Raw genomic sequence first — 27,009 nt, forward strand, 5'->3', positions numbered from 1 at the left:
TAAGAAGTCTCCGAGTTCACTTTCACCTTTCACTATGGAAGACAGAGTCAATGAAGCCATGCCCTTCCTTGACCTCCTCGTGAAACAAGATGAAGATTTTTTCTATCAGTGAAGTGTGCACCAAACTCACCATCCCTGGACACTACCTCAGTGGCTTCACAGAGTGCCCATAGAGATATAAGAACTTCATCATAGGAGCCTACATCCAGAGAGCACTCACACTCTGTAGCACCTAGAAATAAGTACAATACAAAGCTGAGCGCTCGACCCAAGTACTCTTCAACAATGTCTTCAATGAGAAAGACATCAACTGCCAGACCAAGAAGATAATGGATGGCTGGTACAATGGTAATAAACAAAATAAAGAGAATATTAACATCCACTTGAAATCTACATTTTCATCAGCCTACAAAGAAGAACTCTTAATGAAATAAATTACCAAGAGGAACATCAAACCTGTCAACATAGACAAAATACTTAACTTCATGGTATATTACAAGATGAAGAAAACAAGCCACCTCCTACTCAAGAATAGCCCCCACCAAGAAAAAAAAAATCAGAAATCACATGTTTTCTATAGGTTTAGATGTACCTGAGGAAACTGTGAAGCCCTCCTCTCCACTTAAACTGGCTTGATGACAATGAGGTTGCCTTTAATATCACCTTGCATCAGGAGCCCCCCTTGAAAAAAAGGAAATGAATAAAATAAGAGAAGAACATGGTATCACCCTAACAAGAAACATCCCAGAAGAAGACACCGAGATTTTACAAATATGTACAGAAGGATGCCTCCCAATCTTGAAAGCATATATCAGAGTTCAGCCCAAACCTAAACATACAAGCAGAAGACCCTCCCAAGCATGCAACAAAATATCACAAATCCAAGCATGCAACAAAATGGGACCAAAGAGAAACAAGAGGACACACAAAGAAACTAAAGACAGCTACAGAAGAGATCTGAAAAAGAACAGTTCCACACAGAATGATTGACGTCTGGAACAAATTGAACAATGAAACAGTTAATGCCAGAACTATACACAAATTCAAAAGCAAACTGGATGTGGAGAGATACAAAAACAGGCCAAAATGAGCATAGCTCTAGTCCTGTAAAATACAACTAGGTAAATACAAGAATGTGACAAAATGCCACTAAATGTGGTTCAAAGCACCTCAGTGACCTCCCCTGGTTAAGAGCAAAGAAGTACAAACAAGAGAAAATGAACAAACAGTTGGAGGTTGGGTTTGTAACTAGATGCCGTTACTGGGCTAGTGACGACCGGGAAGATTGACAGTTTGGATTTTAGCTTCTGGGTTTTATTGACGTCACTATGTACATACACTAACACACCCGGCCCAGACTAGGCCTAAAAGGAGACTGACCGCGACCTGACCCCGGCAACCCTTTAAGTACTCTCCTTGAGTACCGAAAAGTAGCCTACCTCTGGCTGGAACAGGGTTGCCGGGCATAGGCCTGCAGTGTGTTTCTATGAGGATACAAATACATGCAATATAGGAGAACTAAAGACTTATTCTACACACAATTAATATGAGCCCGAAGGCCAACTATTTCTACACAGTCTATCAATTCACAGTTGCTCCCACTGCTGGGGTTGCGATGCCATAAGCCGACATAGCATATGTGGGGGCTTGTTCGCCACAGGTTCAGTCAATTTACACAGATTACACAAAGAGTTGATAAATTGGAAGAACTAAAGAAGGAGAACCAAAACCTAAATAAAGAAATAGAAGAATTAAAAAGACAGTTAAAAGAAGTAAAGGATGAGAATGAGGAATTAAAGAATAATAATAAAGAGAATAAAGAGTCCATAGCAAAAGAGGTACAGGGTTGGAGAAAAGTCCAAGAGAACAACAAAATTGAATTTAGAGATATAGTAAAACAACAGATGAAAGAACAAACTAAGGACACAGTTATTAAAGTGATGAGGGAGAAGGAGAATATAGTAAGAGACTTAGCGGATAAAAAGAAATGTATAATTATATTAGGGATGGAAGAGAAGCATAATCCAAATAGGACTACAAGAGTAAAGGAGAAGGAAAAAGTAAACAAGATATTAGAAGTAGTTCAAGAAGATGAACAAGAAACAGGGAAAGAAATTGAAGAAATATATAGACTAGGGAAATACAATACAGATAAGACCAGACCAATTAAAGTTAGATTCGGGTCACAATCGACAGCAGAGAATATCTTAGCAAAAACAGGGAAACTAGCAAAAAGGGATTTATATAAACAGGTATGGATAAAAAGAGAGATGAATAAAGAGGAAAGAGAGGAACAAGCAAAAAGACTAGAAGCTAAGGAAAAAACGAGAACAGAATAGAGTTAGACAAAGAGAAATTCTATTGGAGAGTAGTTAATATGAAAGTGAAGAAATGGTTCATAGCAGAGAAAAACGGAAGGGAAACAGAGAACAGGATGGAAGGAGCAGAAAATTAAAGTGTCTTACACAAATATAGATGGCTTAATAACAGGCTTGAATGAACTGAATGATTACCAGAAGGAAAAAGAACCGGACATAATGGGAATTGTAGAGACAAAATTGAAAGGTCCACTACCACCCAACAGTGTAGGACATGGTGCATATAATTATTGGATTAGAAACAGAGAGGTAAAACAAGGGGGTGGAGTTATGTTCCTGACTAAGAAGGATATAAATGTGAGGAATGTCACATATGGAAAGAATAGAGTAGAGATAATTATGATGGAAGTGGAGGACAGGGATGGGAAAAGCAGGGGGTTTGTGGTAAATTATGTGTCTCCTAAAACAGATTCATGGGAAGAGAGAGAACACAAGAATATGTTAGAAGACACAAGGAGAACACTAAATAAGATAATGGAAGATGGAGGAAGAATATTTATAATGGGTGACTTTAATTGTAAAGAAATCTGCTGGGAAGAGATGACAGTGAAGGGTGGAGACAACCTATGGCGACATGTACTAATTGATATGATTATAGAACATACAATGATGCAATGGATACAAGAGAATACTAGGTATAGAAATGAGGAAGAACCATTAAGACTGGACCTAATAATCACATCAGAACCTGAAATGGTGGACAAGATTGAATATAAGACACCAATAAGTAAAAGTGACCACATATTGGTTGAACTGGAACTAAAGGAGGAAAAATACATGGAAGAAATGAACAATATAGAAAGGAAAGATTGATGTATGGAAAAACAGATTTTTATAAAATAAGAGAATTCTTTCAAAAAGCAGACTAGGAAAGGATACACAAGGAGGAAACAACAGTAGAAGAGAAATGGAATATTTTGACAAAAATTTATAAAGGAGTGGAAAAGTATGTTCCAAGACAAAAACAAGAAAAAGGATATGTAAAATGTTGGTACAACAAAAGATGTAGAGAGTTAAAAGACAAAAGGGATAAAGCTTGGATAAAATGGAAGAAAGACAAAAGACCTGAAAAATGGAAAATATATACTAGTTATAGAAATGAATATGTACAAGTGTGCAGAGAAGAAAAGAGAAAATACGAAAAAGATGTCATAGAAAAATGTAAAGATCAACCAAAACTATTTTACAGATTTGTAAACAACAAACTGAAAAACAAACAAAAATTAGAGAAACTATGACAAGGAGGAGTTGAATACACAGAGGAAATGGATATGGCAGAAATTATGAACAAACATTTTAAATCGGTGTTTACGAGGGAGAACATACAACTTGGAGATGGCAAGTGGGAGGAGAAAGTCTCCCCTATGAAAGAGATAGAAGTAACAAGGAAAGAAATAATGAATCACTTGAGTAATCTCGATGTCAGAAAATCTCATGGACCAGATGAAATGGCAAACTGGATTTTAAGAGAATGCAGGAACAAACTAACAGATAAAATACATAGTCTAATAAGCAGTTCATTGAAAGAAGGAAAAGTTCCAGAAGATTGGAAAAGAGCAAATATAATACCAATATATAAAGAGGGAAACAAGGAAGACCCTACTAACTATAGACCAGTCTCTCTTACAAGTACAATAGCTAAATTTTGTGAAAGAATGATCAAAATTAGATGGGTAAAGCATTTGAAAAACAAAAACAAAACAAAAAAACAATATACTAAATCCAAGGCAATTTGGATTTAGACAAGGATGATCATGCATCACAAACTTATGTGTTTCTATTCAAGGCTGATAAATGTAATACAAAAAAAGAGATGGATGTGCTGATTGTGCCTTTCTGGACCTAAAAAAAGTTTTTGATAAGGTGCCAAATAAGAAATTGCTAATGAAATTAGAAACTGCAGGAGGAATACAGGGGAAACTGCTGAAGTGGATGGAAGACTTCTTGCATGAAAGAAAAATGAGAGTGGTGATGAAAGACACTCTAATTGGGATGAAGTGATTAGCGGAGCTCTACAAAGAACAGTTCTGGCCCCAATAATGTTTGCTATATATATTAATGATATGGATAAAGGAACTGAAAGTTATATGAGCTTCTTTGCAGATGATGCAAAATTGTTGAAAAAAGTGAACACTGTAGAAGATTGTGAGTCGCTGCAGAGTGATCTCAATAAAATATGGGACTGGGGTAGAAAGTGGGAGATGGAATTCAATATTAAGAAGTGTGGTATAATGGAACTTGGAAGAAGCAAAAAAAAAAGAATAGTGGGATCATATAAATTGGGAGAGGAAGAAATTAGAAAAGTAGAAAATGAGAAGGACCTGGGAGTCATTATTATGAATAATATGTCCCCTGAGAAACATAAACAAAATCTTGGAGAAATTTATGATTTAACAAGAACAATCAAAGTGGCATTTACATACCTGGACGAAGAAATGGTGAAGAAAATACTAGTTACTTTGATAAGACCAAGATTAGAGTATGCAGCGATGATGTGGTCACCAAGTACAAAAAAATGTATAACAAAACTTGAAAGAATACAAAGAGCAATTACGAAATTGGCACCAACACTCTCAGAACTATCATATGAGGAGAGACTAGCAAAACTTGAGCTATAGACATTAGAGCAAAGAAGAGAGAGAGGAGACTTGATAACTATTTATAGAATCATGAAAGGCATAGAAACTATTGACAAAGAGGATCTAATAAAATGGGATAGTAGAGACACAAGAGGACACGGAAAGAAAATCAAGAAAGACAGTTATAGAAGAGACCTGAAAAAGAACTGCTTTCCCCACAGGGCAATAGATGTTTGGAACAAGTTAGATGAAAATGTGGTGTGTGCAAAAATGATACATGAATTTAAAGAGTCTAGATAAAACGAGATATGAAAACGGGACACCACGAGCATAGCTCCCCTTCCCATAAAATACAACTAGGTAAATACAAAAAGGAATAGCTTTCCACACAGAGTGGTGGATACCTGGAATAAATTAGATAAGGCAACAGTGTATGTAAACACTATTCAAGAATTTAAGCACAAACTTGATGCTGAAAGATACAAAGACAGGTCACTACGAGCATAACTCCCTTCCCGTATCATACAACTAGGTAAATACAAGAATATAAAATTAAATACTACCACACCATTCACCAGAAACATTCTTACCCTAACTATAGAGAAAGAAGAATTCAAGCTACTAAAAAAGGGTCTTGTATCCAAAATTATGATCTAGCAAAAGTAACTACTTACAGTGAAGTCATAACCTCCTTTCAAAAGAGAATAAAACCATACAAAGGTACATGGAAAATGTCTTTAAAATTTATATGAGCACGACTAGCCTCATCAATACAAATGAAGTATTGACGCACACATCAGGTTACCTAATGTACAATGATGCATCACAATACGCACATTACAAAATATAAAGTTACTGCTGATATGCTTGTTCTCTTTCACCCTGAATAAATATAACGTCACAGGAATGTAATCAAGCCTGTTCACAGAATACGGGGGTCAAAATAAATATAATCAGGAAGCTGACATTGGCATCCTCGTATACACTCCTGGCTCATGGTGCATACACAGGCATCATTATATTCAAGAGGCTAGCCATCACTTTCAACAAATTATGCATTAGAGAAAATATCCTGCCTATATACACCCTTTATATATATATATTCTTAAATATAAACATCACTGTTCCTTTTAGCTTAACAGTTTCTTTTCTCTGGTGCTCCATGATCTTTTGGAAGTTTACTGTATGCTTCTGTTGACCAGATAACCAGCCTTTTTCTACCTTCAACAGTTTACCGAATCATTTGATTTTGTTTTTATAGTATTGATAAGATTTATTCTTTCATTTTGAAAAAGTCTCATTTTCCCTTTTAAGTTGATAAAGTTCTACTTTCTAAACCAGATTTGCAGCTTTTCCTTGTTGAAGTTTTTATTCTAGGTCACGAAATTTTGACTTGTGGAAAGAAAGTAATCTTTTCAATTGTTTTAACTTAACTGTGAATTCACTTACCTCCACTGCTAAATTGTACCCTTGGAAGCTATCATTTTCTTTTATCTTGGCCTCAGTTTTATCCTGATCAATTTCCCTCATAAGATTACTCACCTCTGTTTGTGGAAAACTTTTAAAATGTGTCATACTTAATAGAAAAATTACCTCTTTGTCATGATGTGTCATGATATGGCATGTAGTGTCACATAGTAGGTTATATTATGTATGAGCATATATAAATTGTTTTAGATAATGTTAATCCACATATCCCTATGAGTTATATAATGTTGTGAATTACCCTTATACTTGATTTTGTAGGATGTGTATATATATAATCATGTTAGATTCAATCACTACTAAGTTATCTTAAGCTGGATAATGAGATATAGGACTATAGAATTAGGTAACTTACAATAAATTACCAGTTACAGGGAAATTGCTGTAGAGTATGATGGAGCACACAAATGGGTTGATTTGCAGTGAAGTCAGGTAAATAGGAATATAGACTAGGTGTTTAGATATAACAAAATGGCACTTGCTATTGAGACTTGCAAGTGCCCCACATATAAAAAGAGGGTTGCATGCTGTAACACCTACATTCGTGCCCTCGTTCAAATCCCTCATATCTCGTAAGTCCCCCTCTGTACATATTTTATATTATGTAAATAAAGTAATTATATTTTGCATTTCGCCTGTATTTCATATCCATTGTAAGAAAGAAAATCTCCTGAATAAAGGCATAAAGCACGCTGGCAATTGGATTGATAGAACTGATCGAATCGTGACCAGGTTTGATACAGCAAATAGAAAATAACATGCCAAATTGTGACACCTTTTTAATGCAAACAAAAGTTAAAAGAAATCTGCATTGTGAGCATAGCCATGAACCCCTTTCCATATTCTATCGGTATGTGACAATGGCGCTTCAAAACGAACAAAACAAGGGAAGAAGAAACCAGGGAGAAGGAAGAAAATTAAAAGTGGCCTATACCAACATTGACGGACTAATTTCGGGACTGAACGAACTCAATGATTATCTGTTAGAAGCAAAACCAGACATAATGGGAATTGTAGAGACCAAACTAAGAGGTGAAATACCATCCACTGTTATCGGACAAGGTTTATACAACTACTGGATAAAATACAGGGACAAGAAACAGGGAGGGGGAATCATGTTCTTGGCCAAGAAAGACCTAAAGGTGACAAAAATTGCAGAGGGCAAAGGTAATGCTGAATTGATCATGATAAAAGTCGAAGGCAAGAATATGAAAAGTAGAAAGTTTGTGGTGACTTATGTGCCTCCAAAAACAAGCGCTTGGAAAGAAATCGAACATAAAAAAATGCTAGATGACACAAGAAAATCACTCAATGAGATACTAATGGGTAAGGGTAATCTGGTAGTTATGGGGGACTTCAATTGCAAAGAAATTTGTTGGGACAGCATGACAGTGCAAGGAGGAGATGACTCGTGGGGCAATGTACTGCTAGATATGACCATGGAGTACACAATGACCCAATGGGTCCGTGAAAACACAAGATACAGAAATAATGAAGAGCCATTGAAACTAGATCTAATATTTACAACAGAGCCTGAAATAGTGCATAAAGTCCAGTATGAGACACCAATTGGAAAGAGTGACCATGTACTCATCGAAACTATACTAAAGGAAGAAATAGACATAGAGAGGAACGAAAAGCATAGGAAAGGAAGACTGAGGTACAACAAAACAGACTTTACAAAACTAAAGACATTCTTCCGGAATGCAAACTGGGAAATATTTTACAGGGAAGAAACAGCAGTGGAAGAGAAATGGAATATATTGATGGAAAACTACAATGAAGGGGTAAACAGGCATGTACCAAGACAAAAGCGAGAGAGAGAGTACATTAAATGTTGGTTCAACAAAAGATGCAGTGAGGCAAAAGACAGAAGGGACAAAGCTTGGAAAAAGTGGAGAAAAGACAAAAAACAAAGCAAATGGCAAATTTATGTTAACTATAGAAATGAGTATGTTAATGTGAGAAGAGAGGAGAAAAGGAACCATGAGAAGGATATTATAGACAAATGCAAAGAGCAACCCAAACTATTCTATCGGTATGTGAATGGTAAACTTAAAAACAAACAGGAATTGGTGAAACTATGCCAAGGAAACATAGAATACACAGAAGATTTAGAGATGGCCGAAGTCATGAACAATCACTTTAAATCTGTTTTCACCAGAGAGAAAATACCGAATTGTGACATAGACAAAAACAAGAAATCTCCCCTCATGAATGAGTTTACAGCATCACTAAAGGAAATATCAGAACATTTATCAAGGCTGGATGTCAGAAAATCACATGGCCCGGACGGTATTGCAAATTGGATTCTAAAGGAGTGCAAAGAAGAACTAACAGACAAAATACACATCTTAATAAACAGCTCACTCAAAGAAGGAAAGATACCCGAGGACTGGAAAAACGCTAACATTGTACCAATACACAAAGGAGGAAACAAAGAAGAACCCACCAACTATAGGCCAGTATCACTAACAAGCACCATTGCCAAAATTTGTGAGAAAATAATCAAGAATAGATGGGTAAAACATCTGGAAGACAATGACATATTAAACCCAAGACAATTCGGATTCAGACAAGGAAGATCATGCTCCACAAACTTAATATGCTTTTACTCAAGACTAATAGACATAGTGCAAGAAAGAAATGGATGGGCTGATTGTGCATTCCTAGACTTGCAAAAAGCCTTTGACAAAGTACCACACAGAAAACTACTAAAAAAACTGGAACACATAGGAGGAATACAGGGAAACCTACTAAAATGGATAGAGGACTTTCTGACTGGTAGAAAGATGAGAGTAGTGCTCAGAGAAAAATATTCAGACTGGAAAGAGGTGATCAGTGGAGTACCGCAAGGATCTGTGCTGGCACCAATAATGTTTGCTATCTATATGAATGACATGGATGAGGACGTGAACTGCTACATGAGCTTCTTTGCCGATGACGCCAAACTGCTAAGGAAAATAGAAACTGATGAGGACTGTGAAGCACTGCAAGAAGACCTAAATAGGGTATGGAACTGGAGTCAGAAATGGGAAGTGGACTTTAATACTAAGAAGTGTAGCATAATGGAGTTTGGAAAAAGCAAAAACAGAATATCAGGAAAATATACAATTGGAACCAAAGAAGTAAAGAAAGTAGGATCCGAAAAAGATTTGGGAGTAATTATCACGAACGACTTGTCCTATGATATACAGATTAACAAAATTGTCGGGGAGACTTACAACTTGCTAAGATCAATAAAAGTGGCGTTTACATACTTGGACGAAGACATGATGAAAAAAATATTGGTTACATTGATAAGGCCTAGATTAGAGTATGCAGCGACATTGTGGTCCCCCAGTACCAAAAAGAATATAAAGAAAATAGAAAGAATCCAAAGAGCAGCTACAAAAATGGCACCTGCACTTGCAAACCTATCATACGAGGAGAGATTGGCTAAACTGGAGTTACCGACACTGGAGCAAAGAAGAGAGAGAGGTGACCTATTGACCATCTACAGAATCATGAAAGGCACAGAGGTACTCGATAGTGAGAACTTACTTAACTGGGACAAAAGAAACACAAGAGGACATGGAAAGAAAATAAAAAAACATAGCTATAGAAGAGAACTGAAGAAAAACAGTTTTCCTCATAGAGTTTTGGACACTTGGAACAAACTGGACAATGGAATAGTATGCGCAAAAACCATTCATGAGTTTAAAAACAAACTAGACACTGCAAGATACAAAGGCGGGACATCACGAGCATAGCTCCCCTTCCCGCAAAATACAACTAGGTAAATACAACTAGGTAGGTAAATATGCTCCCAATTGATGATGATGATTTGAAAATTTTCCAAGGTGTCTGTATTTATTGCCAGGTTATCCTTAACATACAAGGCTATTCTCCCATAGTTTCTGTCCAATCTGTCTGTGCAGGACAATTTGTGATTTGGATCCAAGTGTCTGCATCCATAATGTCATTGCACTGGTGTGTCACTTAAGACAATCAAGGGTATCTTATATGCAGTGGCTATTTCTTGCAATAAAGGATTGTTGCTCTGATTGTACCTCAGGTACCTCTTATATTGTTAATAATAATTTAGTTACAGAGACCCCATCTGGGGTATTGCCAGCATGTTGTTGTGGCAAAGTAGCATGCACTTGATACTTTAGGGTCTATATGGGGTGCCCCTACAACGTAGAACCACACATCATTTTGTCTGTCATAGAGGAGGACTCTGTTCACAGAGAAATTATGACACTTTCCTTATACTGCTACCGTTCCTCCGTTATGCTGTCCCCCAACCCCTTGTTGCTGTCCTGTACCATTTCTCTGAATATCTATTTCCTTGTTTTGCCTACCCTGTGGTGGGGGATAGAATACTGCCACCAAGCATTCCCACTTGAAACGTAAGAGACAAGAAAAATGAGACAGGGATTAGGACTAGGCATCCTTCTCCCTGTAGCCTTTCAGGGGACATTCCTAAAAAAAGCAAAGGCATAAGAGGGTCTAGGAGTTTTCCAATAAGTACCCTAAGGTTGGGGTATTTTAGTGTGCGTGGATGTAGTGCAGATGAGAGTAAAAGGGAAGAGATAGGTAGTATGTTTGTGAGAAGAAAGATGGATGTGTTGGCTTTGAGTGAAACTAAGTTAAGAGAGAGGGGTGAGTGTGAGTTTGGGAGTGTAGTTGGGAGGTTCTCAGGAGTGAAGAGAGGGCGAGGGAGAGAAGGGGTGGGTATACTAGTAAGTGAAGAGATAGGTAAACGTGTAGTGGAGTAGAAGGAAGTTTCCTCAAGGTTAGTGTGGATGAAGGCGAAACTGGTAAAGGAGGTGTGGGTTTTTGTAAGTGCATATGGGCCTGGTAGTAAGAAGAGTATAAAGGAAAGAGAGGCTTTTTGAATAGATTTAAATGAGTGCATAAAGTGATTACAGAGAAACGTCAATGTAGTAGTATTGGGAGACCTTAATGCTAGGGTAGGAAATGAACCAATAGATGGAGTGGTTGGGAAATGTGGAGTTCCAGGAAAGAATCATAGTGGAGAGTTGATGGTGAAGATGTGCCCAGAAAGAGTTGATCATAGCAAATTCAGTGTTTCAGAGGAAAATCAATAATAAGTACACATGGGAGAGTGTGGTGGATGGAAGGGTGGTAGATAGAGCATTAATAGACTATGTAGTGGTAGTTAGAAGTATAATAGGAAGAGTTAAGGATGTAGATGTTCTAAGGGAAGAGAGTGGGGGAATATCAGATCATTTTCTGGTGGAAGGTAAGCTGATAGTGGAGGATAGATGGAGAAAGAGGAAAAGGACAAAAGGTAGGGAGGTGCTTAGAGTGAACTGCTTAAATGAGAAAGAAAAGGAGAAGGAGTACAAAGCTGAGAGAGGAGTGGGAAGGAGTGAAGGATAGAGTAGAACTAGGAGTGGAATAGGAATGGTAATGGTTCAAGGAGGGAGTTATAAGGTGTGCAAAGATGGTGTGTGGAACAAGAAGGACAGGAGGAAATAGAAGGAAGGGTAGTGAATGGTGGGATCAGGAAACAAAGAAGGTTGTAGAAGACGGAATCATATGAGAGGTACAAAGAAAAGAGAAGAGAAGTAAAGCATAAGATAAAGGAGACAAAGAGGAGAGCAGATGTGAAATAGGGTAAGAGTATGACAGAAATTTTGAAAGTAATAGAAAGATGTTTTGGAAAGAAATTAAGAGAGGAAGAGGAGGCGAATCAAGTAGAGAAGAAAAGGTAAAAGGTGTAGATGGAGAGATGATAATGGAAGAGAAGGAAGTGAGAGGAAGATGGGCAGAGTATTTTAGGGAGTTGCTAAATGTGAAGGAGGATAGGGAGGGAAAGGTAGTTGCAGTGGGAAGTGCTAAGAAAATGACCATGATGAGTGAGGAAAATGGAGGAGAAATAAGGAAGGAGAAAGTGAAGGCAGTTGTTAAGATGATGAGAGCAGGTAAGGCATCTGGTCTAGATGGATTTCATGCAGAATGTCTGAAAAAAGGAGGTACAGTGATGGTGGACTGGCTGGTGAGGTTATTTAATGTTTGCTGGAGAGAGGGTAGAGTGCCGGAGGACTGGAGGTGCCTGTATAGTTCCTTTTTATAAGGGAAAAGGGGACAAGTGTGAGTGTAGTAGTTTGAGAGGGATTAGCTTGATGAGTATAGTTAGGAAGGCTTATGGGAGGATCTTGATTAAGAGGATTAGGAGAGGAACAGAGGGAGTAATTGGTGAGGAACAGTGTGGATTTAGGACAGGTAGAGGTTGTGTAGATCAGATTTTTGTGGTAAGACAGATATGTGAGAAAGCTATAGGAAAAGGTAAGGATGTGTTTTGGGCTTTTATGGATCTGGAAAAGGCTTATGATAGGGTAGACAGGAAGGCACTGTGGGAAGTATTGCAGATATATGAGATAGGAGGAAAGCTTTTAGGAGCTGTCAAGAGTTTTTACAAGAGTAGTAGAGCATGTGTCATAATAAGAAATAGAGAGTGAGTGGTTTGAGGTAAAGGTGGGACTTCATCAGGGACGTGTTATGTCACCCTGGCTGTTCAATTTATATGTGGATGGGGTGGTGCAAGAGGTAAATGCAAGGGTAGTGGGTCAGGGATTAGAGATGGTTAAAGAAAATGGAGAAAATTGGGAGGTAAGCCAGCTGTTGTAAATGACACTGAGCTTGTAGCAGGGTCAGAGGAGGGATTGAGGAAGTTAGTGACAGAGTTTGGACGAGTGTGTGAAAGAAGAAAGTTGAAGATAAATGTGGGTAAAAGTAAGGTGATGAGATGTACAAGGGGTGAAAGTGGCAGTAGAGAAACTGGAGGAAGTGAACAGTTTTAGATATTTGGGTGCAAATGTGGCAGGAAAGGGAGAAGTGGAGGTGGAGGTAGAATGTAGATTGAGAGAAGCAAGTAAATGCCTTTGGTGATTAAAAGGTGTAATGAGAAATATACATTTGGGAATGGATGCTAAGAGGAGATTGTATTTTACCTAGTTGTATTTACCTAGTTGTATTTTGCGGGAAGGGGAGCTATGCTCGTGATGTCCCGCCTTTGTATCTTGCAGTGTCTAGTTTGTTTTTAAACTCATGAATGGTTTTTGCGCATACTATTCCATTGTCCAGTTTGTTCCAAGTGTCCAAAACTCTATGAGGAAAACTGTTTTTCTTCAGTTCTCTTCTATAGCTATGTTTTTTTATTTTCTTTCCATGTCCTCTTGTGTTTCTTTTGTCCCAGTTAAGTAAGTTCTCACTATCGAGTACCTCTGTGCCTTTCATGATTCTGTAGATGGTCAATAGGTCACCTCTCTCTCTTCTTTGCTCCAGTGTCGGTAACTCCAGTTTAGCCAATCTCTCCTCGTATGATAGGTTTGCAAGTGCAGGTGCCATTTTTGTAGCTGCTCTTTGGATTCTTTCTATTTTCTTTATATTCTTTTTGGTACTGGGGGACCACAATGTCGCTGCATACTCTAATCTAGGCCTTATCAATGTAACCAATATTTTTTTCATCATGTCTTCGTCCAAGTATGTAAACGCCACTTTTATTGATCTTAGCAAGTTGCAAGTTTCCCCGACAATTTTGTTAATCTGTATATCATAGGACAAGTCGTTCGTGATAATTACTCCCAAATCTTTTTCGGATCCTACTTTCTTTACTTCTTTGGTTCCAATTGTATATTTTCCTGATTTTCTGTGTTTGCTTTTTCCAAACTCCATTATGCTACACTTCTTAGTATTAAAGTCCACTTCCCATTTCTGACTCCAGTTCCATACCCTATTTAGGTCTTCTTGCAGTGCTTCACAGTCCTCATCAGTTTCTATTTTCCTTAGCAGTTTGGAAAGGAGTAATTGTGCTGACAGCACTGTATGGGGCAGAAACATGGAACATAAGAGAGGAAGAGAGAAGGAGTTTGAATGTATTTACCTATTTGAATTTTACAGGAAGGGGAGTTATGCTTGTGGTGTCCCGTCTTCATATCTCATTTTATCTAGACTGTTTTTAAATTTGTGTATTGTTTTTGCACACAACACATTCTCATCTAACTTGTTCCAAACGTGGAGAAAGCTGTTCTTTTTTAGGTCTCTTCTATAACTGTCTTTCTTGATTTTCTTTCCGTGTCCTCTTGTATTTCTACTATCCCATTTTATTAGATCCTCTCTATCAATAGTTTCTATGCCTTTCATGATTCAATAGTCATCAAGTCTCCTCTCTTCTTTACTTTAATGTCTATAGTTCAAGTATTGCCAGTCTTTCTTCATATGATAGTTCTGAGAGTGTTGGTGCCAATTTCATAATTGCTCTTTGTATTCTTTCAAGTTTTGTTATACATTTTTTTTTGCACTTGGTGACCACATCATCGCTGCATACTCCAATCTTGGTCTTATCAAATTGACCAGTATTTTCTTCACCATTTCTACTTTTTTAATTTCTTCCTCTCCCAATTTATGTGATCCCACTATTCTTTTTTTGCTTCTTCCAAATTCCATTATACCACACCTCTTAATATTGAATTTCATCTCCCACTTCCTACTCCATTCCCATACTTTATTGAGATAACTCTATAGTGATTCACTATCTTCTACAGTGTTCACTTTTTTCAACAATTTTGCTTCTTCCACAAAGAAGCTCATATAACTTTCAATTCCTTTATCCGTATCATTAATATATATAGCAAACATTATTGGGGCCAGAACTGTTCCTTGTGGAACACCACTAATCACTTCATCCCAATTAGAGTGTCTCTTATCACCACTCTCATTTTTCTTTCATGCTAGAAGTCTTCCATCCACTTCAGCAGTTTGCCTTGTATTCCTCCTGCAGTTTCTAATTTCTTAAGCAATTTCTTATTTGGCACCTTATCAAAAGCTTTTTTCAGGTCTATAAATGCACAATCAGCCCATCCATCTCTTTTTAGTATTACATCTATTAGCCTTGAATAGAAACACATTAAGTTTGTGATGCATGATCTTTCTTGTCTAAATCCAAATTGCCTTGGATTTAGTACGTTATTTTTTCCAAATGCCTTACCTATCTAATTTTGAACATTCTTTCACAAATTTTAGCTACATTACTTGGATGGGGTGGTGCGAGAGGTGAATGTTAGGGTAGTGGGTCAGGGATTGGAGATGGTTAAAGAAAATGGAGAAAAGTGGGAGGTGAGCCAGCTGTTGTTTGTGGACGACACTGCGCTTGTGGCAGGGTCAGAGGAGGTATTGAGGAAGCTGGTGGCAGAGTTTGGGAGAGTATGTGATAGAAGAAAGCTAAAGATAAATGTGGGTAAAAGTAAGGTGATGAGATGTACAAGGGGTGAAAGTGGCAGTAGACTGGAAGTGAACATTAAGGGAGAGCGACTGGAGGAAGTGGATAGTTTTAGATACTTGGGTGCAAGTGTAGCAGGAAAAGGTGGAGTGAAGGTGGAGGTAGAATGTAGATTGAGAGAAGCGAGTAAATGCCTTGGTGGTTTAAAGAGTGTAATGAGGAATAGACATTTGGGAATGGATGCGAAGAGGAGACTGTATGAAGGAGTGATTGTGCCAACAGCACTGTATGGGGCAGAAACGTGGAATATAAGAGAAGAAGAGAGAAGGAGTTTGAATGTGTTTGAGATGAGGTGTCTGAGAAGTATGGTGGGGGTTACTAGGCTGGATAGAGTGAGAAATGAGGAGGTGAGGAGGAGAACAGGGGTGAAAAAGGATTTGGGAGATAGGGTTGATGAAAGAATATTAGGATGGTTTGGACACATGGAAAGAATGAGTGAAGAAAGACTAGTAAAAGAGGTATGGAAGGCAGATGTGGAGGGAGTGAACATGAGGGGACGTCCTAGGATGAGGTGGATGGATGGGGTGAAGGGGGCTTTGGGGAAGAGGGGAATGTCTGTTGAGGAAGGAAGGGAGAGGACGGAAGACAGAGGTGAGTGGAGAATGGTTGTATATGGATGATGTTGTGACTGCATGAGGAGGAATAGGCGGGGGGGGGGTGGGGGCCGGGGTAGTATGTGTGAGTAAATTTTGACGCAGCCCGAAGGGATTTCTCCCCATCCTCGCCTTATATGCAGAGGGGGACAGAGAGGGGGGGTCGCCGATTAAATGAAGCGGCCTTGCTGTGGATGTACTGTGTCTTGCGACACTGCTTCTGACCCAGGGCGGTGGGCAGGGTGCAGGGATGACCCGTCATCCAGGAGGTGCTCAGATGAGAGGGAGGGTGGGAGGGGTGTGGAGTGTATCTAGGGATGAAATGGGTGGGAGTGTTTTTATGCCTTTCCCTTTTTGGCTACCTCCCTTGTAAGGGGGAAAAAGCCTTGGTATATGTATGTATGTACTTGTAAGAGAGACTGGTCTATAGTCAGGGTCTTCCTTGTTTCCCCCTCTTTATATTGGTACTATCTTTGCTCTTTTCCAATCTTCTGAAACTTTTCCTTCTTTCAATGAACTGTTTATTAGACTATGTATTTTTTCTGTTAGTTCATTTCTGTATTCTCTCAAAATCTAGTTTGCCATTTCATCTGGTCCATGTGATTTTCTGACATCAAGATTATTCAAATGATTCATTATTTCATTCCTTGTTACTTCTATCTCTTTCATAGGGGGGACTTTCTCCTCCCACTCAATATCTCTAGGTTGTATGTATTTACCTAGTTGTATTTCATAGGACAAGAGCTATGCCCATAGTGACCCATTTTCGTATCTCTCCTTGTCCAGTTTGTTCTTAAAATCATGAATAGTTCTGGCATTCACTGTTTCTCTGTTCAGTTTGTTCCAGACATCGATCACTCTATGTGTGAAGCTATTTTTTTTCAGGTCTCTTCTGTAACTGTCTTTCTTTAGTTTCTTTTCATGTCCTTTTGTTTCTCTTCTATCCCACTTTAATAGGTCATCTCTATCAAGAACTTCTATCCCTTTCATAATTCTGAAAATGGTCAACAAATTGCCTCTTTCCCTTCTCTGTTCTAGTGTTGACAACTGTAATTTCTCCAATCTTTTTTCATATATGAGATTTGACAGTGTGGGTGCCATTTTTGTCACTGCTCTTTGCATTCTTTCTAATTTTCTTATGTTCTGGATTCTTTCTAATTTTCTTATGTATTTACCTAGTTGTATTTTGCGGGAAGGGGAGCTATGCTCGTGTTGTCCCGCCATTGTATCTCTCAGTGTCTAGTTTGCTTTTAAACTCGTGAATGGTTTTTGCGCTTACTATTTCATTATCCAGTTTGTTCCAAGTGTCTAAAACTCTATATGGAAAACTGTTTTTCTTCAGTTCTCTTCTATAGCTATGTTTTCTTAATTTCCTTCCATGTCCTCTTGTGTTTCTCTTGTCCCAGTTTAGTAATTCTTCTCTATCAAGTATCTCTGTGCCTTTCATGATTCTGTAGATGGTCAATAGGTCTCCTTTCTCTCTTCTTTGCTCCAGTGTCGGTAGCTCCAGTTTAGCCAATCTCTCCTCGTATGATAGGTTTGCAAGTGCAGGTGCCATTTTTGTAGCTGCTCTTTGGATTCTTTCTATTTTCTTTATGTTCTTTTTGGTACTGGGGGACCACAATGTCGCCGCATACTCTAGTCTAGGCCTTATCAATGTAACCAATATTTTTTTATCAAGTCTTCGTCCAGGTAAGCAAAAGCCACTTTTATTGATCTTAGCAAGTTGTAAGTCTCCTCGACAATTTTGTTAATCTGTGTATCATAGGACAAGTTGTTTGTGATAATAACTCCCAAGTCTTTTTCGGATCCTACTTTCTTTACTTCCTTGGTTCCAATTGTATAATTTCTTGATATTCTGTTTTTGCTTTTTCCAAACTCCATTATGCTACACTTCTTAGTATTAAAATCCACTTCCCATTTCTGACTCCAGTTCCATACCCTATTCAGATCTTCTTGCAGTGCTTCACAGTCCTTATCAGTTTCTACTTTCCTTAACAGTTTGGCGTCATCAGCAAAGAAGCTCATGTAACAGTTCACGCCCTCGTCCATATCATTCATATAGATAGCAAACATTATTGGAGCCAGTACAGATCCTTGCGGTACTCCACTGATCACCTCTTTCCAATCTGAATATTTTTCTCTGAGTACTACTCTCATCTTTCTTCCAGTCAGAGAGATGAGGTGTCTGAGAAGTATGATAGGGGTTAGTAGGCTGGATAGAGTGAGAAATGAGGAGGTGAGGAGGAGAACAGGGGTGGAAAGGGAGTTGGGAGATAGGGTGAATGAAAGAGTATTAGGATGATTTGGACACATGGAAAGAAAGACTAATAAAAGAGGTGTGGAAGGAGTGAACATGAGGGGGCGACCTGGGATGAGATGGATGGATGGGGTAAAATGGCCTTTTGGGAAGAGGGGAATGTCTGTTGAGGAAGGATGGGAGAGGACAAAAGACAGGGGTGAATGGAGAATGGTTGTATATAAATGATGTTGTGATGCATGAGGTGGAATGGGTTGGGGATGGGGGGTGAGGTAGTATGTGTGAGAAAAATTTGACGCGGGCCTGAAGGGATTTCTCCCCGTCTTCTTCTTTTCTGCATGAGGAGACAGAGAGGCGGGGGGGTTGCTGATTTAATGAAGCAGCCTTGCTGTGGATGTGCTGTGTCTTCTGGCACTGGTTTTGACCCAGGGCAGTGGACAAGATGCAGGGATGACCCGTCATCTAGGAGGTGCCAAGATAAGAGGGAGGGAAGGGGGTGGAGGGGAGTGGAGTGTGGTAGGGATGGGATGGGTGGGAGTGGTTTTTATGCTTTTGTTTTTTGGCTACCTCCCTTATAAGGGGGAAAAAGCCTTTGGTATATATATATATGTACCGGTATGTATGTATGTAGTTACAGAGACTTCCAACATCCTTTATATCCTTTGTCCTGACATTCCATTGATATTTATTCAATGAAAATATATAAAAAAAAAAAAATGAGAAAACTGTAAGGGCTATGGCTTGATAAGAATAAATATAACACTTAAGTTACAAGGACCTCCAACACCTCCATCCCTTGTCCTGCCATTCCCATTATATTTATGTAATGAATATGTATTGAAGAAAAAATGTGAAAATTGTAAAGGCTGTCTTGGAAAAGTTAAATATAATGAATAACATGTTTATTTCTACTATGTTGAAACTTTAATTTTGTTTTGCAATTTTCACCTTAACATTGTAAATCCCTCAATGTTTGGTGTTGTATGCCATTAGAATATAGGATAATTTGGCTCTTATCTGCCTAAGGTAAGAGTGAAGGAACTAGAGGACAATGAGAAGAGGATTGGTCGAGCATCGGTGATGGTACTGGATGAGGTAGAGAGTCTTCAGGCACAGCTCCGCACTGAGGCAGAAAAAGCAGAGAAGGCTGCTCAAAATGCAGCTAAAGTAAGAATATTGGACAAATCACTGCTCCTATCACCACCTGTATTAATCAATGATTTATACTTGTTATAATAATCAGTACCATCCAAATGTCAATAATTTAAACATTGTCAACTGTCTAAGAATATTTGATATGGGGAACTTTCATTGCAAAAAGTGCCTTTGCTTTCCCACTGTAGTTTAACATTTACTGCATAAGAAGCGGCTAACACATTTTCTCATTCTTACATCAGTCACGAAGGGAACATGCAGCCCTAGCACGCCAGAGTGCTGTATTGCTTGGTGAGGCAATGCAAGACGACAGGCTACACAAGGCTCTAGAAGAGATTCATGAACTCACCACACAACTGCATGCCGAGCGAGATCAAAATCAATGTGTCATTGAACAACATAAGGTAATAGTTACCTGTAGTTTAGAGAAAATGGTACATTCTACTGACATACTTCTTAGGTAAAATGATTAAAACCCAAAAGCAAAACATGGCTACCATTGATTGACTGTTTTACCTTTGTCAAAACTCACTTAAGCTATTCATCTAGCATGTAGATTATTGGATATGTTAGTGTTCTTAGGCATACACAATGTTTTTCAATGCCAAATTCAAAGAAAATATTAATCTTGTGAACCATTGGGCAGTAGGCATAAGTTATATATGTAGGTTAGTCTTCCTATTGGGTGTTCTAGAGATGAATGAGACAAAGGTTGATGTCTTGGAAACATCTGTTAACCCCTTCCATACGGTGCCGCACACGTAGGCGTCATGGACTTAGATCTCGGTGGCAGCAGCCAATGCCAGCCGTACGACGTGTCGTAATAATACTCGCATCATAAAATATAGTCACCGCTTACATCGATCGTTCTCTCTTCACCCGTGAATTTTGATAACCATAGAAAATGCGATTACAAAAGAATTAGAAAGAATGTCATTATGGAGGGGCGACTACAATAAATATAATCAAGACGCCGATATGGCAGCCTCGCGAATACACTCGCTCCCCATGACGCCTACGTGTGCGGCACCGTATGGAAGGGGTTAAGATGATTTTATTGGTAAAGCTCATTACACCACAGTAAACACACTCATGCGGATGTTGATGAATAGGTTAACATGTGCAAATATAGGGTTATTTATGTATGTACATAGGTTTGATTGTTATACAAAAATAGATTATAGTAATATACATATATACATACATATACCAAAGGCTTTTTTCCCCCTTACAAGGGAGGTAACCAAAAAACAAAGGCATAAAAACCACTCCCACCCACTCCATCCCTACCACACTCCACTCCCTTCCACCCTCTTCCCTCCCTCTTATCTTGGCACTTCCTGGATGATGGGTCATCCCTGCATATTGTCTAATGCCCTGGGGCAAAAGCAGTGTCATAAGACACAGCACATCCACAGCAAGGCTGCTTCATTAAATTGGCAACCCACACTCTCCATCCCCTCATGCAGAGAAGGAGAACATACATACATATACCAAGGCTTTTTCCCCCTTACAAGGGAGGTAGCCAAAAAGGAAAAAGCATAAAATCATTCCCACCCATTCCATCCATGAATACACTCCACACCCCCTCCACCCTCCCTCTTATCTTAGCACCTCCTGGATGATGGGTCATCCCTGCACCTTGTCCACTGCCCTGGATCAGAAGCAGTGTCGCAAGACACAGCACATCCACAGCAAGGCCGCTTAATTAAATCGGCGACCCCCCCCCTCTCTGTCCCCCCCCCATGCATAAAAGGAGAAGACGGGGAGAAATCCCTTCGGGCTGTGTCAAATTTTGCTCACACATACTACCTCACCCCCCATCCCCCCGCCCATTCCACCTCCTGCATCACAACATCATCCATATACAACCATTCTCCATTCACCCCTGTCTTCTGTCCTCTCCCGTCCTTCCTCAACAGACATTCCCCTCTTCCCCAAAACCCCCTTCACCCCATCCATCCACCTCATCCTAGGACGTCCCCTCATGTTCACTCCCTCCACATCTGCCTTCCATACCTCTTTTACTAGTCTTTCTTCACTCATTCTTTCCATGTGTCCAAACCATCCTAATGCTCTTTCATCAACCCTATCTCCCAACTCCATTTCCACCCCCGTTCTTCTCCTCACCTCCTCATTTCTCACTCTATCCAGCCTAGTAACCCCCATCATACTTCTCAGACACCTCATCTCAAACACATTCAAACTCCTTCTCTCTTCCTCTCTTATGTTCCATGTTTCTGCCCCATACAGTGCTGTTGGCACAATCATTCCTTCATACAATCTCCTCTTAGCATCCATTCCCATATGTCTATTCCTCATTACACTCTTCAATCCACCAAGGCATTTACTCACTTCTCTCAATCTACATTCTACCTCCACCTTCACTCCACCTTTTCCTGCCACATTTGCACCCAAGTATCTAAAACTATCCACTTCCTCCAGTCGCTCTCCCTTAATGCTCACTTCCAGTCTACTGCCACTTTCACACCTTGTACATCTCATCACCTTACTTTTACCCACATTTATCTTTAGCTTTCTTCTATCACATACTCTCCTAAACTCTGTCACCACCTTCCTCAGTCCCTCCTCCGATCCTGCCACAAGTGCAGTGTCGTCCGCAAACAACAGCTGGCTCACCTCCCACTTTTCTCCATTTTCTTTAACCATCTCCAATCCCTGACCCACTACCATTGCATTTACCTCCCACACTACCCCATCCATGTATAAGTTGAACAGCCAGGGCGACATAACGCATCCTTGACGAAGTCCCACCTTTACCTCGAACCACTCACTCTCTCTATTTCCAATCCTGACACAGGCTCTACTACTCTCATAAAAACTCTTGACAGCTCCTAGAAGCTTTCCTCCTATCCCATATATCTGCATAACCTCCCACAGTGCCTTTCTGTCTACCCTATCATAAGCCTTTTCCAGATCCATAAAAACCCAAAAAACATCCTTCCCCTTTCCTATAGCTTTCTCACATATTTGTCTTACCACAAAAATCTGATCTACACATGCTCTACCTGTCCTAAATCCACACTGTTCCTCACCAATTACTCCCTCTGTTCCTCTCCTAATCCTCTCAATCAAGATCCTCCCATAAGCCTTCCCAACTACACTTAACAAGCTAATCCCTCTGAAACTATTACATTCACACTTGTCCCCTTTTCCCTAGTAAAGTGGAACTATACAGGCACTCCTCCAGTCCTCTGGCACTCTACCCTCTCTCCAACAAACATTAAATAACCTCACCAGCCAGTCCACCATCACTGTACCTCCTTTTTTTAGACATTCTGCATGGCATCCATCCAGACCAGGTGCCTTACCTGCTTTCATCATCTTAACAACTGCCTTCACTTCATCCTTCCTTATTTCTCCTCCATTTTCCTCACTCATCACTCTCATTTTCTTAGCATTTCCCGCTGCAACTATCTTTCTCTCCTTATCTTCCTTCACATTTAGCAACTCCCTAAAATACACTGCCCATCTTCCCCTTACTGCCTTCTCTTCCATAATCATCTCTCCATCTGCACCTTTTACCTTTTCTTCTCTACTTGATTCGCCTCCTCTTCCTCTCTTAATTTCTTTCCAAAACATCTTTTTATTACTTTCAAAATTTTCTGTCATACTCTTACCCAACTTCACATCTGCTCTCCTCTTTGCCTCCTTTACCTTTTGCTTTACTTCTCTTTTCTTTTCTTTGTACCTCTCATATGACTCCCTCGTCCTATTTTGTAACCAATCTGTGAAAGCTCGCTTCTTCTCTTCTACAACCTTCTTTTTTTCCTCATCCCACCATTCACTACCCTTCCTTCTATTTCCTCCTGTCCTTCTTGTTCCACACATCATCCTTGCACACTTTATGACTCCCTCCTTGAACCATCCCCATTCCTCCTCCACACCTACCTCTACTTTATCCTTCACTCCCTCCTACTCCTCCTTCAGCTTTTTCTTTTACTCCTTCTCCTTTTCATTTTCATTTAAAGAGTTCACTCTAAGCACCTCCCTACCTTTTGTCCCTTTCCTCTTTCTCCATCTATTCTCCACTCTCAACTTACCTTCCACCAAAAAATGATCTGATATTCTCCCACCCTCTCCCCTTTGCACATGTACATCCTTAACTCTTCCTATCATAGTCCTATTTACCACTACATAATCCATCAACGCTCTATCTACCACCCTTCCATCCACCACCCTCACCCATGTGTACTTATGCTTGACTTTCTTCTGAAACACTGTATTTGCCATCAACTCTCTAGACACATTTCCACCATCAACTCTCCACTATGATTCTTTCCTGGAACTCCACATTTCCCAACCACTCCATTAATAGGACCATTTCCTACCCTAGCATTAAGGTCTCCCAGTACTATTACATTGACATTTCTCCCTAAATCCTCTATGCACTCATTTAAATCTATCCAAAAAGCCTCCCTTTCTTCTACACTCCTCTCACTGCCAACCCCATATGCACTTACAAAGACCCACATCTCCTTTCCCAGTTTCACCTTCATCCACATTATCCTTGAGGAAACCTCCTTCCACTCCACTACACGTTTACCTATCTCTTCACTTACTAGAATAGCCACCCCTTCCCTCCCTCACCCTCTCTTCACTCCTGATAACCTCCCACTTACACTCCCAAACTTACACTCATCCTTCCCTTTCAACTTAGTTTCACTCAAAGCCAACACATCCATCTTTCTTCTCACAAACATACTACCTATCTCTTCCCTTCTACTCACATCTGTACCACATCCACACACATTAAAAGACCGAAACCTTAGGGTGCTGGTCGGAAAACTCCCAGACCCTCTTATGCCTTTACTTTTTCGTTTAGGAATGTCCCCTGTGGGGCTACAAGGAGAAGAATGCCTAGTCCCACTCCCCGTCCCTTTCTTCTCGCCTCTTACAATCCAAGTGGAAATACTTGGTGGCAGTATTCTTTTCCCCCACCACAGGGAATTTCCCCACAGCAGAAAATGAATACTCAGAGAAATGGTACAGGACAGCAGCAAGGGGTTGGGAGACAGCATAACGGAGGGACAGTCGTAGTATAAAAGTGTTATCATTTCTCTATGAAGAGTTTTCCTCTATCATAGACAAAATTATGTGTGGCTCTGGTCCATAGGGGCGCCCCATATAGACTCTAAAGTATCAACTGCATGCTACTTTGCCACAATAACAAGCAGCCAATACCCCAGACAGGGAAGGAGAAGACGGGGAGAAATCCCTTCAGCCTTATCAAATTTTTCTCACATATACTTCCTCACCCCACAACCCTCTGCATCACAGCATCATCCATATACAACCATTCTCCACTCACCCCTGTCTTCTGTCCTCTCCCATCCTTCCTCAACAGACATTCCCCTCTTCCCCAAAGCCCCTTTTACCCCATCCATCCATCTCATCCTAGGTCACCCCCTCATGTTCACTCCTTCCATCTCTGCCTTCCACACCTTTTACTAGTCTTTCTTCACTCATTCTTTCCATGTGTCCAAACTGTCCCAATACTCTTTCATCCACCCAATCTCCCAACCCCCTTTCCTTACCCGTTCTCCTCCTCACCTCCTTATTTTTCACTCTATCCAGCCTACTAACCCCTATCATACTTCTCAGACACCTCATCTCAAACACATTCAAACTCCTCTCTTCCTCTCTTATGTTCCATGTTTCTGCCCCAGACAGTGCTGTCAGCACAATCACTCTTTCAGTACCGCAAGGCTTTGTATTGGCTCCAATAATGTTTGTTATTTATGTGAATGACATGGATGGTGTGAAATTTTACATGAGCTTCTTTGTAGATGACGTCAAACTGTTAAGGAAAGTAAAAACTGAAAAGGACTGGGAATCACTGCAGGAAGACCTGAATAAAGTATGGAACTGGAGTCAGAAATGGGAAGTGGACTTCAAAGTGCAGCATAATGGAGTTTGGAAAAAGTAAAAATAGAATATCAGGACAAAATAAAATTGGAACCAAGGAGGTAAAGAAGGAGAGATCAGAAAAATATTTGGGTGTAATTATCTCAAATGACTTGTCCTATGACAAACAGATAAACAAAATTGTTGGAGAATCCTACAACTTGCTAAGATCAATAAAAGTGGCATTTACATATTTGGATGAAGAAATTAAAAAAGTATTGGTCACATTGATAAGGCCTAGACTAGAATATGTGGTGACATTGTGGTCACCCAGTACCAAAAAGAATATAAAGAATACTGCCACCAAGTATATCCACTTGGATTGTAAGAGGCGAGAAAAAAGGGACGGGGATTGGGACCAGGCATCCTTCTCCCTGTAGCAGTGAAAAAAGTACACGGGAGCGACGAACGATTTCGCTCGGGAAAGTTACAATGTTGCTCTTGCAAATCCAATAGCGGGAGTGATCCCCCACAAAAAAATTGCTCCCGCGGCAAGATTCAACATTTTTCATGCATTATCCATCATTTGGCAATCCTTGAATCCCATCTCCATTAATGAAAGGATCAGAGCAAACACAACTTAACCGTGATCAATCACTGCATTATCAATTGATATCATAAACGCAACGCATCAATCAACTTTAATGTGTTGATGTACGTACATATATGTACGCGGTATAGCTGCTAGAGTTCAATGGCTTACCTAGCCTAGCTTCGTATCAGCTGCATGCGTGCGTATACTAGTACATGTTGACTAGACTCTACACGACTATTGTGTTACATAATGTCGCTAGTTGCGAATTGCATGGTACCTATATGCAGGGAAGTTCATTGGTTGCATGCAGCTAGCTGCCCAATCAACACTCTGACTACATGTACAATGCACCATACCCAATACCACATCACCGCATGTGTACACTGTACACATGCAAACTCGCTCCGACATGAGTAATGAGTTAGCCTTCCAATAGTTTGAAGGAAATTGAACCTGCAAAAAAATGGCTCTGGTAATTAAAAAAAATGGCTCTGGTGAAAAAAAAAAAAAAAAAAAAATGGCTCTGGAAAAAAAAAAAGTATTTTTTTTTCCCCTGCCCTGTAGCCCCACAGGGGACATTCCTAAAAAAAAAGTAAAGGCATAAGAGGGTCTAGGAATTTTCCAACCAGCACCCTAAGGTTTGGGTCTTTTAATGTGTGTGGATGTGGTACAGATGAGAGTAGAAGGGAAGAGATAGGTAGTATGTTTGTGAGAAGAAAGATGTGTTGGCTTTGAGTGAAACTAAGTTGAGAGGGAAGGGCGAGTGTAAGTTTGGGAGTGTAAGTGGGAGGTTATCAGGAGTGA

General features: G+C 39.7%; 1 protein-coding gene across 9 annotated transcripts in view; it reads left to right on the top strand.

Annotated features, from left to right (window-relative positions):
- LOC143035849 (shootin-1-like) overlaps nucleotides 1-27,009 on the top strand; it is an 841,540-nt gene that overhangs the window by 658,604 nt on the left and 155,927 nt on the right. For all 9 annotated transcript variants that reach the window (XM_076202920.1, XM_076202921.1, XM_076202919.1 and 6 more), the window contains 2 exons: nucleotides 19,614-19,754; nucleotides 19,985-20,146. In XM_076202920.1, coding sequence (XP_076059035.1) covers nucleotides 19,614-19,754; nucleotides 19,985-20,146 — 303 coding nt within the window. The remainder of the gene's footprint in view (nucleotides 1-19,613; nucleotides 19,755-19,984; nucleotides 20,147-27,009) is intronic.

This window comes from Oratosquilla oratoria, chromosome 19, assembly GCF_046742065.1.
Source record: "Oratosquilla oratoria isolate Oo_2021 chromosome 19, ASM4674206v1, whole genome shotgun sequence".
Classification (NCBI taxonomy): domain Eukaryota; kingdom Metazoa; phylum Arthropoda; class Malacostraca; order Stomatopoda; family Squillidae; genus Oratosquilla; species Oratosquilla oratoria.